Source organism: Eptesicus fuscus, chromosome 16, assembly GCF_027574615.1.
Source record: "Eptesicus fuscus isolate TK198812 chromosome 16, DD_ASM_mEF_20220401, whole genome shotgun sequence".
NCBI lineage: Eukaryota > Metazoa > Chordata > Mammalia > Chiroptera > Vespertilionidae > Eptesicus > Eptesicus fuscus.
The window spans coordinates 67,504,199-67,519,000 of NC_072488.1; the positions used below are offsets into that span (position 1 = coordinate 67,504,199).

At 43.4% G+C, this 14,802-nt stretch overlaps 1 protein-coding gene across 1 annotated transcript in view; it reads left to right on the plus strand.

The window, feature by feature from the left end:
• Positions 1 to 14,802, plus strand: part of SLC9A4 (solute carrier family 9 member A4) — a 79,366-nt gene that overhangs the window by 25,764 nt on the left and 38,800 nt on the right. The window contains exons 5-8 of the mRNA XM_008153426.3: positions 1,879 to 2,081; positions 2,932 to 3,018; positions 6,214 to 6,284; positions 7,526 to 7,687. Of these exons, the coding sequence (XP_008151648.3) occupies positions 1,879 to 2,081; positions 2,932 to 3,018; positions 6,214 to 6,284; positions 7,526 to 7,687 (523 nt within the window). The remainder of the gene's footprint in view (positions 1 to 1,878; positions 2,082 to 2,931; positions 3,019 to 6,213; positions 6,285 to 7,525; positions 7,688 to 14,802) is intronic.

Here is a 14,802-nt window from a genome sequence, read left to right on the forward strand (position 1 = left end):
TGTGACCTATGTAAGGCAAGTACTGTTAAAAATGTTTTCCTAAATAACACCGATGCTTTCAGCTGAGGGGTGAGTCTGATGTACAGAAATCAAGGACCAGGAATGAATCTTTACTTATAAAAAGTGCTTGGTATTAAGTAATAAAGACAACTCTATACATGATGTAACTGGCACCACCCCTATAAAATATGCCTAACTTAAAAAGTGAGATGTTTTGACTAATGGCTGCTGATTTATTTTGTTTTATGTTTCTGGAGCTAGAAAAACATTAAGCGCTGAACTACAATGTAGGTGTTGACTTTTGACTAGAAGCAATTATATTTTAAAATGATTTGACTAATATTTAAAGCATTTTTAAATGATTTTGATCAATATTATCAAGCCAATTACTCAAGGGGAAATTAGGAGAAATGGCTGAGAACTTATTAAGCATTAAATTAATTTAGGATAGGTTTTAGGATCTTGAAAGGAATAAGAATGAAGAAATATTAAAATATTCATAAAACTTACTCTGAACATGTGTGTCTCAAGAGGAAAAAATTTAAGGAGACTTTGATAGAAATGTGTAATCCCACATCAAATCCTGGCACTATTACTAAACTGCTATTCGACTTTGGACAGATATTTAACTACTCCAAATATTCCTCCTCAACCACAAACTGTGGGTGTGGACAGCTTTGCAAGTCCCCTGTCAGTGTTCATGCTGTAGGAATGCAGCGTTAGGAAAGCTAACAGGAGAGAAGTGACATGATTGAGCTCTGGCCCAGCCAGCAATACCAACCATCAGGGGGTGACACTGGGGCCCCTTCAACACCACTGACCTTGGCAACCACCCAGCCGACTCCCTCCTCTGACAGTGAGGGCAGAGCCAGGATGCCCTTCTCCCACCCCCAGCCTGGCTCATTGCAATTCATACTAGTTCACACTCATGGAGGTACATAACACATAGGCCCTGCTCTATAATTACTTATAGCTATGACATTAACTTCAACCCACAGCCCCCTTCTGCTGGAAATACGATTAGTACCTTCCTTAAGCAGATGCGACATCGAGGACATGACACAATTAAGAGCCTTGCCCGAAGTCTCATGATTCATAAGAATGCGGAGGAGCCAGGACAAACAACAGGAAGTGAAAAAGGGAATGTGACTGTCTGGAGCTACCAGTGTGCCTGTAATCAAAGGTTGGGTGCCATGAAGTCTGGTGATTAGAAGTCACATGACGATGCTGAGAGCTGGAGTGTTAGTGCAGGGACCTCTCGCACCAGGAACCACTGCACTGATGGCAGTAGGTCACGGGGTCACCTGCTGGAGGTGGAAAATCAATGTGGTAGAAAGTACCTCTGTTTTAAATAAGTTCTCCCGCCCTTCACCCTCCACTTACAGCAAGAACCCTCCTCTTGAATTCTTGCCAACATCCTTTTTTGTTTGCATAGAATCTCAAGAAGAACCAAACCAACCACAACAGATGTGCTCACCCTGTAGAGACCACAGTCACAGAGAAGACTCCTTTTACACTGAAAATTACACACCTTCTTTGGTTACTCAGTGAGAACATGAGATGATAGAAATGTTTTATTCCCCAGACAATACTCTGGCTTTATCTTGTTTTGAAAGGCAGAGCAAAACCATGAGCATAGATTAGCAAGTCTAGGTCATGTATCATATCAAAAAGTATAAAAATGTTATGACGTTAACTGCACACACTCAGAGGACTCTAGGAAACTACTGATCTGGAGCACTGCTGTGCGGGACGGGTGTCACGGGTAGAAGGAATGAGGGTGCCAGCTTTGAAGGCACCGGCACGACGTGGTTCTGTAGCATTGTACCTCCAGTCGCTCACGACCCTCTGCTCTAACACATGTCTCCCCCTTTGCAGGCGTATTTGCTCTCTTCTACGTCTGTAACCACTTCCGGACTTTCCCCTTCTCCACCAAGGACCAGTGCATCATATTCTACAGCGGCGTTCGAGGAGCTGGGAGCTTTTCTCTTGCATTTTTGCTGCCCCTGTCTCTGTTTCCTAGGAAGAACATGTTCGTCACTGCTACTTTAGTAGTTATATATTTCACTGTATTTATTCAGGTTGGTAGATTTTATTCTTATTTGAAATAAGTAGATTCTTTCAGGATTATGCATTAAATTACTATAATACCAAAAAAGTACACTTTATTTGATTCTCAGACATGATTTTCTATCTCTATATCTTCTGTTTATTATTTTTAGAAATTAGATAATATATCCAAACTAAATTCCCAAATATTTCTTTTTTTTTAAATATATTTTATTGATTTTTTACAGAGAGGAAGAGAGAGGAATAGAGAGTTAGAAACATCGATGAGAGAGAAACATCGATCAGCTGCCTCCTACACACCCCCTACTGGGGATGTGCCCGCAACCAAGGTACATGCCCTTGACCGGAATCGAACCTGGGACCCCCAAGTCCGCAGGCCGACGCTCTATCCACTGAGCCAAACCGGTTTCGGCCCCAAATATTTCTAAATCATGTTTGTGGTATCCTTCAACCTCTAAAATATGTTGGTTTTTAACCAGTAAAATATTCATCAAAATATTCCTGGGTAACAGGTGAATTATAGCTACTCTATGGTGTGTTGCTAAAAATGATATTCCAATTAATACTCAATAGCACAAATTTTTATTTTAGCTCGAGCTACTTTTCAGCAAAGTAATAAGAGGTTATTTGAAGGGAGGAAACTAAACTCCTGCTTTAAAAATAGTGGCATAATGCCTATTTTTATTACATAATTTAAAAGAATTAAATAATAACTAAAGAGTGAAGCATTTAGCCAATAGAAGCTAGTAAAAAACAAAGACATAAAAATTGGGAGTTCTAGCAGCTTCATTAATAGACTTGTTCTCTATTATGACAATCTTCACTACAACAAAACCCTTTATTTTCTTACTTATGCTCTAGGGAATCACAATTGGCCCTCTGGTCAGATATCTGGATGTTAAAAAAACAAATAAAAAAGAATCCATCAATGAAGAGCTTCACATCCGTGTAAGTTAATTCTGTCATAATTAGTAAGTTAGTGAAATGCGTTCCACTTGCCGCCTCTGGGAGTAACCTAGGGCTTTGATGAAACGTGTGTGCATTCCCTAGACATAGCCTCTTTCCTCTCAGCTCTATCAAGAGTGGCGTACTAACTCCCTATCGCTGCTGTGAGAAGTCACTACAAACTCAGTGGTTTTAAAAAAAAAACACAGTTATTATCTTATATTTCTGGAAGTCAGTAATTCAAAATGGCTCTCGATGGGCTAAAATCAAGATGTTGTAGGGCTGCATTCCTTTCTGGAGGTTTTAGGGAAGAACCTATTTCCCTGCCTTGTCCAGCTTCTAGAAGCTGCTGGCATTCGTTGGCTTCCTGGACCCCTTCCTCTTCGTAGCTAGTGGTGGCCGGGCAGGGCTTTCTCATGCTGTGTCACTCCAATACTGACTCTGCTGCCTTCCCCTTCCATATTAAAGACTTTCATGATTATATTGGGCCATGTGGATAATTTAGGATATTCTATCTTAAAGTCAGCTTACTGGCAACCCTAAATCCATCTGCTCTTAATTCATCTTTGCATATGTAGTAATGTGCTCACAGCCTCTGGGGATTGAGACATGACATCTTTGGAGACCATTATTCTGCCTACCACAGTCTGTCCTCTGCCCTACAAAGGTTCATGTCTATTCCACATGCAAAATACATTAGCTCTATCCCAACATCCTAAAAGTTTCAATACATTATTTTAACTCAAAGACCAAAAATCTTATCTAAATCTTATCAGTTTAGAAGTCCCAAAGATGATCATCACAGTCATCTAAATCAGGCATGGATGGAGCCCTGGGTATAATCCATCCTGAGGCCAAATTCCTCTCCAGTTCTGAACCTGTGACACTCAAGAAGTAAGTTATCTGCTTCCAAAACACACTGGTGGGAAAGTCATAAGATAACAGCTGTAGATATTCATTTTCAAAAGGGAGGAGAAATGGAAGGAAAAAAGGAGTCACCCGTCCCAAGCATATCTCTCAGTTCACCTGGGAAAACTATTTGGTTTCAAAGCCTGAGAACAATCTTCTGTGATTCTTTGTTCTACCTTCTTGGTTTTAAACTCCACCCTCTGAGTCATACTCCTTTTTTCATCCAAGGTGGCCTGTTTGGAGCTCATTAATTTGATCAGCCTGTTTCTTGCCTGTAGAGTTTCGGGGATCTCAAAGCCTTCTTTATTTTGTCTTTCCTCTCTCCCTTTTGGTCCAAGCTGGCAGTGTTTCTGAGGAGAAAAGCAGAAGCAGTAGGAAATATATATTAAGACCTTTGTTACAAGGAATTGGCTTGTCTACTGTGGGGACTGGCTAGGCATGTCCAAAATCTATAAATAGGTCATTAAGTTCTAAAGCTGGGAAACTGCTGTGTCACTCCAATACTGACTCTTCTGTCTTCCTCTTCCCTAGTAAAGACTTCCATGATTACACTGGGCATGAGCTACAGCTTCTGTGCTCAAGTAACAACCTCAGCTCTACTCTTCAGTCCTTGCAACTGATCAAATCAGGCCCCTCCACATTTTCTAGAGTGCTCTCCTTTACTTAAAGTAGCTGGCTCTGGACGTTAATCACATCTGCAAAATGCCTTCGCTACAATGTCGAGATGGTGTTAGCAATAACTGGGGACTTGCCTAGATAACGGCACTTCAGAAAACTATCACTGTGGCTAATGTGGAGAGTTGTCCTACTTGACTGTAAAGTCCTTGTTCCAGTGGCACCTGGTCCTCTGCTCTTCCTGGTGTTGGATTAGAAAGGGGTGAAGGATTCTACCTCCCCCGCAAATGGCTCCGTGGTGGAGTTCGTTGAAAATATCCACGTCTGACAAAGAGGAGAGTGAAGTTGAGCATGGCTTCTACCTGTTTATTTTATTGAAGTTCTATACAATCGTGAAGGAATGTCATTCTATGTGGCTCCAGGGAATAAAAATGAGAATGGGTATATGGAAGATATAGGGAAAGAGACTTCAGCTCCGTTAATAAAGAGCTCTCTGACTTGTTTCTTACATGGCACACCCAAAGCTAAATGGGGGTGTGCAAGCAATGATTGGGAACATGTGGCATAGATATTGTACAGGAGGTCGGAGGTCTGAGGGGATGATTGACTCAGGTAAATTTTAGGTTTCTTTCATCCTTGTGAATTCATGATGCTAAAGCTGGAGAAACTGCTGAAATCATTCAAAATCAGCCCTGAATTTCATGGCCAAAGTCACCTGAGGAAATAAAGCAATTAAATTTCAGAAAACCCAAAATAAAAATTTTCAAATTCATTAAAAAATATTCAATAGATGAGGATAAGGAGTATTTTAAAATAAGTAATGGTTTAACCTAATTTAAAAAATTTTGTTTCTATCTTTATCCCCTATGCTCATTATTTTGAGAAATTAGAGATTATATAGCTAAGACAATAGAAATTGGATATTTTCTTCTTATTTATTTTTCTCAAAAAAGTTATAATTATTAATAGAATATCCATCAATTAAATATTTCAGAATTAATTTAGTATTTTAATCTATTTTGCAAAGAAATTTTAGAAGCTACTATGAACCTTAGTGATCACAAATTTAAATTATATCAAGACTAATTTATAAATGTTTAAGAGATTATCCTTTCTCCCTAAATTCCTATGAACAATTTTTATAAATCAAATGTAGTATAATTGGCTTGGATGATGAAATGTAAATACTGAGACAAAATGTTAGATAAAAGAATAGAGACATGGGTAAATTTTATTGTTATATGTTTTTATAATAAATATTTGTAGTATTATATTTTAGAAACTGCATAAATTGGATATTATTATCTTTTCTTTTGCAATGAAATTAGAAGTAACAATTATTTACTAGGCTTTATATCCATGTGATTTCAATAATGAGATATTTCCTAGATCACCCTAGAAAAATATGATTCAAAGGAAATGGCAGGTAACCTGTTTTCATTGCAAGTTTGTGCATTATTAATGAACTTTTTTCAGCAGAGTCTTTCAATCACGAAATGAAGTTAAATCACTATGAAAAGAATGACACGTTTCAGTGGCATGAACAGAGTGAGAGAAGAGGCTAAGCTCCGAGAAATTAAGGCCTCCTTTGTGCCCGGGTGCACCAGCGTTCCCTGTGTGTCTTTTAGCGTTAACCTTTCACCAACAATCATTTTCTTGCATTTGGTTTGGCAGCTGATGGATCACTTGAAGGCGGGAATTGAAGATGTGTGTGGGCAATGGAGCCACTACCAAGTGCGAGACAAGTAAGGAGACAGGGTTTCACTCTCTAGAAAGGATGTTGATGGCATGGGAACCTCCAAAGGTTACACTGAAGCTGAGCATAAAGCTAGAAGGAATCTAGAGGAAGGGACCAGAAAGACTAAGGGTCTGGGAGCCAGGCCGTACAAGAAGCAGGGGAAGTAGACTGACTCTCAGACGTCCAGGTCCGGAGTGTAGGGCGGTAACAATGTCATGGAGCAATGTTTAGAATTAAATAATAGATTCTGTGTAAGATGTCTCAAATGCATTTCAGCACCCATTGTGGAATTTAGTCTCAGGTTTAAGAGTGAAATTGGGGCTAGAGGTAAAGGTTGTGAGTTGCCAGAGTGTTTGGTCACCAAAGCCATGGGCGTGGGTGAGGTCACCACAGAGGATGAGGAGGGGAAGCTGGCTGAGGACAGGACTCAGAGCCTCTGAGAAAGCAAAAGGGTGGAGGAGACTCCATGGAAGGGAAGCTGGTGTCCAGGAGGAGGCGGAGGGCACGGAGGAAAGGCCCAGTGCGCGCGGAGCCACGTGGCAAGTGGCAAGGGGAATGGCAGCAGGTAGAGCAGGCAGACCAGTTACTTCTGGAGTATAAAGTGATTGGAAGCGCCCAGCATTCCTACTCCAAACAATGGCCGGCTCCGAACATCAGCACACACGCAGGTCAGTCTGATGAGCCTGCCAGAGGTCCATATGACCGCCAGCCGCCAAGAGCGGCTCGAGCAGGTTCTCCGTCATGCGAGGTGTGTGTGGGCTTTCCCCTCCCCGCCCTCTCAGTTGGCAGGATCGAAAGTGACCTTCAGCACAATGGGCAGAAGGACTGCAACCACAAGGCCATTGAAACTGACCAGGTTTGGGGTGGAGAGTCCAGGATTGCTGTAGGACAGCTGCCACTGCTGCGAGCTATTAGAGTGAAACACTTGCTCAAAAGCCCCAAGCCCTCATTTCTTCTCTTACAATCGGAGCTGAGCGAGGCTGGCCCCCTGCTCCCCACTTATGCACACTTTTTGTCCTGATTGCTTGTCCCTTCCTTTTGTTTCATTGATTCTTCCTTTATTTTAAAAAATGCATTAATTCTATGATTATAAATTTTTTAAAACATGTGTTCAGTGGCTATGAATTCCAGGCTCTGTCCTGGAGTTTCTCAGACTAAAGTTAAGTAGTAATTTGTTTAAGAAAAATACATAGTTACATAACATGCACAGAAAATAAACATTTCCAAAATGTTGGTTTTCATTTTTAGGTTTAAGAAGTTTGATCATAAATATTTACGGAAAATCCTAATCAGAGAGAACCTGCCGAGATCCAGCATCGTTTCCTTGTACAAGAAGCTGGAAGTGAAGCAAGCTCTGGAGATGGCAGAGACCGGGGCTCTAAGCGCCTCAGCCTTCGCCAGGCCCCATCCGTAAGTGCTAGCTGCGCTCTGATCTAGATTAGTTTTTCAGATGTAAAATGTTTTTCAATTACAGTTTACTTTAAATATTATGGGTATTAGTTTCAGGTGTACAGCAGAGTGGTTAGACAATCATATACTTTACAAAGTACCCACCTGACACCATGCATAGATATTATAATACTAGAGGCCCGGTGCATGAAATTCGTGCGCTTGCAGGGCGGGGGGGATCCCTCAGCCTGGCCTGCACCCTCTTACAGTCCAGGAGCCCTGGGGGGATGTCTGACTGACAGCTTAGTGGGCCTAAGCCATCAGTCAGACATCCTTAGCATTGCCATGGAGGCGGGAGAGGCTCCCACCACTGCTGCTGTGCTCGCCAGCTGTGAGCCCAGCTTCTGGCTGAGCAGCGCTCCCCCTGTTGGAGTGCACTGACCACCAGGGGCAGCTCCTGTGTTGAGTGTCTGCCCCCTGGTAGTCAGCACACATCATAGTGACTGGTCATTCCACCATTCAGTCATATGCATATTAGCCTTTTATTATATAGGATACTCTGTAGATGAGGCCTCTAGAACCATGAGAAATGCAAAAAGTTCACTGTTAACTCATTTTCGAATTGCCCCCACTTAAAATCAAATTGCACCCCCTTCCCCACGGGGGCATGTGCTGCACCTTGGGAACCAATGGGCTTGACACTTTTCCTCTCTGAGCTTCATTTCTGAATACATACGCATATACCATGGGAATTGTAATCTCTTCTCTGCCTACCTCACTGGTTGTCATGAGGAGGTTCTGAGCTAGTAAACCTAGAAATGTTTCATCAAGTAAGTGCTGTCTAAATGGGAAGGGGTTGTTATTTTTAAGCCCACGGGTACCCTCGCAGGTGCTGATTAGGGGAGGAGGGCATGATTGTCTCCTGGGACTGTAGCTATGGAAGCTTTGCACAGGGTTCTGCAGGCCTCGGAGGGGCGGGCTCTGGCCAGCAGCCCTGTAGTGGTGGTCTTTCCTGGAGGCGCTGGCAGGGGGCAGGGCATTAGGGGGTGTAAGAGGGTGGCGAGGCTGAAGGGGAGGTAACTGTCAAACCTTCCCGCTTGGCGCAATTGTTTAAATTGTACGTGGCTGTTTTATAGCTGTACCTATGCAGTGTGGGGCTCCAATCTCCTGGAGCGGGGTGGGGGCCGGGCCAAGGCAGAGACAGGTGGGCTAGGGGGGCAGGTTTAGCCGTGCCCCCAGCGAGGTTCAGCGTGCTTCCGCTGCAGAGACAGCACTGCTGCTGTCAGGCGGGGGGGTGGGGGAGGGTCTGACCCTGGGGGGCCACTCAGTCCTGCCTCCACACAGGTCTGGAGTTATAGGGAGGAGAGATGTGCCCGGCCCCACTGGAGGGGGCCCGGCAGCGGCAGACCACAGGCCCCAGGTGCCTCGGGGGTGCTGAAGAGTCGTCGCTGGTGTGCTATTGTTGTGGCAGGGGTGGTGGGGGAAGAGATTGGGAGTCGGAGGTGTGGGCTGCAGCTCCCCCCAAGGCTGGGTCTTCTCCCTGTCCGGTCAGCCTCCCCATCTCCCTAGGGGTGCGGGGGCTAAGGTAGGGTGTCCATGCAGGGGGATTGGAAGAGCTTCCCATGGCCGCTTCATCTTCCTTCTTTGCAGTCCGGGCTCCTGTCAGGCGCTCTCCTCAGACCCCCAGGAACTTGGCTCCAGCCACCCACCCCCTGCTGCAGGTGCATCCTCCTGCTGGTCTGTCAATATGTAAATTGGTCGTTACTGTGACACCATTAGGACCAATTAGCATATTACCTCTTTATATAGAGAGATTGTTGGCTATATTCCCTGTGCTGTACTTTACATCCCTGTGACTATTCTGTTACTACTAATTTGTACTTTTTAATCCTTTACCTTTTTCACCAGCCCCCCAGCCCCCTCCCCTCTGGCAACACTGATGTAGATGTTCAAGGTCAGGACTCGCAGGGGCACTGACTTGTTGCTTTACGGATGGGTAATCCTGGGCGTGAAAAGGTACACATATGAGGGAGGAATTGTGAAAAATAGACCATCTTGCTATTTTGTAGCTTGGCCATGACCAACCTGTTTCATCTAATTCCTGAAACTACTTTCCAGCAAAGGTTGCCTTCTTTGGAAGGGAGGGGCACGTGAATATTTAGAATTCTAGCATATTTTACAAGACTTTCTATTTCTCTTTCTAATTAGAAGTCTCTACCCTCTGACCCCTATTCACCTGATTCTGCTAATCCTGCCATTGCATTCCTCCCATGAGTCATTTTCCTTCCTCTCTTGTATGAAGTCAGCATTCTGAGGTACTAACTTGGATTTTGGGATGAGTGGGGCTAGCAAGAGGCATGATGGTTGGGAGATTATTTTAAAAGAAAGCTGTTTGTCATTGTGTCTAAGGCAAAAAAAAAAAAAAAAATCCGAGTGAGATTGTGAGATTTGCCTTGAGTCTGTGTGAGACTAGCTTGGAATAGGATTGGGAGGGGACAGGCTTCCTGTGGACCCGGGGCCTTAGGGAGTTGGTGGAGAGGCAGTGTGTGTGTGGAGGGCAGACCTACAGAAGTCCAGTATTATAAGATGATTCCTTTGGAGGCGTGGTGCTTCCATTGGAGCATCAGGAAACCAATTATCCTAAGAGCTGGCTCAATATATTTTTTATTGATTTCAGAGAGGAAGGGAGAGGGGGAGAGAGATAGAAACATCAGTGATGAGAAAGAATCATTGATCAGCTGCCTCCTGCACACCCCACCCTGGGGATCGAGCCTGCAACCCAGGTATGTGCCCTACAACCTCCTGGTTCATAGGTTGACGCTCAACCACTGAGCCACGCCAACTGGGTTCAATATTTTTTAAAGCTGTTTTAACTCTCTAACATTTAACAAGAGCCCCTTCAATATCACAAGAATGAATTCACCACCACCCTCCGATGCCCAGTTTTCTTCTAAGAAATGCCTTCTGGTTTGAGCAAATTAATCAGAACGTCTACTTAGAGTGCGGAACACCAGCCCCTCACCTGATCTACTCAGTTGGTAAGGACACTGGATCATGAGCTTTACTAATGTCCTCACATTGAGAGAAGAGCTAAGAATAGATGTTAATAAGATTGTCACCACGTCCGAGTGTTATTTCTCACCCCTAGTGAGTGGGCAGCACCTGGACTCGCTCCCATGGCCTTGCGTGAGCCCCGGGTCAGCAGGAAGCCGCCTGCCCATTTGTCAGTGGGACTGTTTTGAGGCTGATTAGTTTGTGTCAGTGCTGCCCATTGCATGGCTTCGAGGAAACTCAGGAAGCTAATAGAGGAAGTGCTAGCAAGTGTGTGCATTGGCAGCCATGCTGAGCCATGTGAGAGCCTGAAGCAGAAAGAACATTCAGTACTAGCAATCCTGTCCTTATTTAAGAGGTTGATACTTGATTCATCATGGATTCTTTGCATTGACCTTTATTTCCTAACGAACTGCATTCAAATCCCATCAGCTTGATTGCTGAGCTTCGGTGTGGAGGCAGGTGAAGGGAGGGGCACCCTCTTACCAGAGGCGAGTGCCTCCTGGGCCTTACTTTGGGCCCAGCCCTGTTCCTCAGGCACCTGTTATGTGAAAGCAGACGCAGTCCTGCCCTCATGGAGCTGTGTCATGACATTCATACAGAAGGTTATATTAATAAAGTCAAAGGTCACACACTGATAATCCTAAAGCCTGGGAGCTATGCGAGTATAGAGGTACAACTCACCTGGGTCCCAGCTCCGACCTGCTCACTGGAGGGAGGATGGGCGCTAACTCGGTGCACAGCAGGCGGGCTGGACAGGCTCTGGCAGGTTAGGCCTGGGGACTTCCTCATGTGGTTTGCTTACTAGTTAGGTGAGCACTTGGTCTAGGAATGCTTATCTCAGTGACAATCAGTCTATCCTGAGCTAAAGCTTAACCTGAATCTCTGTCTTACATGGCACTGGCATAAACAGTTGCCCCCACTTCTGGCCTGAAGGAATTCTAAGCCAGCTTTATTGGGGGGGGGGGGGGATGTCAGGGGGAGCTTCTGTTAAGGTTTTTATTTTTTTCAGACAGGTTTAAAACCTTGACTCAAGATTGATAAGAAAGCCTTCTAGGTGAGAGACAAATGTTTCCATCTATTGCCCAAATGGTGGAGAGGCTTTTTAAACTCATATTTCATTCAAGTTTAGTAGTTAAGTTGCATTTATTTGATCTCATCGGAAATATGTCGGACACCATGCAAAAAGGAATTCCGCTCCTAAGATCAAAGCAGCTAATTTCTTAATAAACAAACCTTCATACAATAATAGGAAAAAAGTGAGCTACATTCAGCTCACTTTTTATTATTCTGTATAAAATGAAAACAGCAAAATGCACATGTATTTTTTTTAGAAGTTAAGCGATTGTTCCTCAAGAGGCTTAGATTTGCGAACTGGGGCTCCAGGGGCACCTCCCCGAAGCTGTCCACAGCACGCTGCACTCAGTTGGTTCCAGGGCTTTCTCTGGTTTTACGTGAACCTCAGAACAGCCCCATGGAATAGGTAGAGTATGTCCTTGAATTATTATTTTAATGGGAGGCATCTCATTTTACCAGCAAGTAGTAAGCTCTTAGAAATACCAGAGAATAGAGGTTCAAATTGATTAAAACTGTGGAAGCTTTAAAAAATATTTGCTTAATATTTTAGAGCTATTGAAATATTTATAAATTTATAGGCATAACAAACTACAACTCTACAACTTAAAAATGTTATATTTTAAAATTTCCAAATAATTTTAATGTCATTTATAAAAGGTATAAAATTATTGTAGTTTAAATGCTTTTTATTTGATCACATGTTGACAGGCATGAGTTTAGCTGTATGCATTCTTATGCCAGAGACTCTGGAATGAAGACCCAATGCCATTTTCATTCTATAATGGAGCCTTGTTGAGGGAGTCAGGCCTGCTCCCTCACTCTTCACCCCTCCAGTGTGGGGACCTTCCTGAAGGCCATCCCAATGGTGTAATGGGAGAGACAGACACGGGCAGCCCACTCACAGGAGGCTGTTGGGCACATTGTTCGCTCAGTGAGCATGGCCTTCAGTATCTTAACATATTTCCCAGGGATTTCGTGTAGAAAGCTATTAAGAGGATGGATTCTTCTACATGAACCAGGGTATAACATTTTATTTGGGGGAATTAATATTATGGCATGAATATAACATCTACCAGATTTTATGTCTATATTACTTAGAATTGAAGCCTCTTTTTACATTATTCTGGCATTTTAAAAAGTTAGGAGAAATGTCAACGTTTTATTTGAATACATTTAGATTCATACTTTCCCATTCAATTTTTGTTTGTTTGTTAATCCTCACCCAAGGATATGTTTTATTTTTAGAGAGAGCGGAAGGGAAGAGAGAGAGAAACATTGATGTGAGAGAGAGAGACACGTGGATTGGTCGCCTCCCGCACATGCCCTGACCAGGGCCGGGACCAAGCCTGCAACCAAGGTACATGCCCTTGACAAGAATCAAATCCGAGACCCTTCAGTCCACAGGCCGATGCTCTATCCACCTAGCAAAACCAGCCAGGGCCCATTTGATTTTAATAGCCATGAAATTTCCATAGAACTTTTATTTAAGGTGACAGAGCTTTCTTTTATTGATAATGAATGAAGGTTCAACTGACAAAGATCTTTCAGTTCACAACTTTTCTTTTTTTGACCAAGAAATTATTAACATTTCATTTCTCTAAGGATTGTATCTCTCCTGTGCTCGTGAGGTTAGTATTTCAGGGGTGATTCTGCTAACCGAGTGGCTTGTGGGAAACTCCCAGTGTCACCTGCCCCTGTTAGCAGCTCATCTGCACAGCTTTGCGGCGCAGCTTCATGTGGATGAGTGAGAGGAGTGAGAGAGGACGCCCTGAGGGCCTGTGCCGTACATCCAGCGGCAGCCTGAACGCACTTTTAATTACGCTTGGCCCTTCCTAACGTGGTCAGTTGTAAACCAAGGAGTGTGCCAAGTTAGATCCACTGCTATCTGACAGTTTAACTTTAACGTTTCCTTTACCAATGGTGTTTTCCATTTGGTTGTTTTATGATGCATACAGAAAATGGAATTGTTTGATTAGCTGTTTTTTCTGCTTAGCAATAGATTACTTCCACCATAATATAGGCATGTGTTCAGATTGTTGGAACGTGTGGGTGTATCTAAATCAGAATAAATTTTATTTGAAGGACATTTAAACAGTTAAGTTGAAATGTCTTTACGATAATGTTCAGTTCTCCAAGGGTGGTAACTGCATATCAATAGTGTTGACAGTTGTAGTGCTAAGCTATGGAGACTCTGGTTCAGCGATTCTGTAGAAAGAGCATTAGTTAGTGTGCAGACAGCATTGCTAAGCCCACCCTAGCATACTGTGATGGCCAGTAGTCACATCTTTAACACTCTTACCAATTGAAAATTAATTACAGGACATCCTTGCTATTTATGGCTATACTAGAGGCCCGGTGCACGGATTCATGTACCGGTGGGGTCCCTCAGCCTGGTCTGAGCCCTCTCACAATCCGGGACCCCATGGGGGATGTCAGACTGACAGTTTAGGCCCAATCCCTACAGGCCAGGCTGAGGAACCCCACCAGTGTAAGAATCCATGCACTGGGCCTCTAGCATGCATATAAGATCTTTGGTTAATCTTTTCCCACCCTCCCCTCTCCCCTTCCCTCTGAGATTCATCAGTCTGTTCCATGTTTCCATGCCTGTGCATTGAGTGTCTGCCCCTTGGTGGTCAGTATGCATCATATCTACCGGTCAAACGGTCGCTTAGGCTTTTATATAGATAGATAGCTACCAATGCTTGGGGAAATTGTTTAAAAGTGGCCTGTTTGGAAACTAGTAACTACTCATCTCTGTGATCAATTACCCTAAGACTTGCTTTGCAAGCAGCTGTTAGCACATTCAGAAGAGCTGCAGCCAGAGAGAGAAAAAAGAAGTCAAAACTCTGTAAGGGTTTATACCAAGTGTTAAGGTAATAGTATTAAAACAGGAAGAAATAGTAATAAAAGATGGGTTTAATTTCCTTAGTGCTCTCTTTTTCATTCTTTTGTTCTGTAGTGAACATACATTACTCGTGCAATAGTAATAGAAATTACCTCCCCTAAAT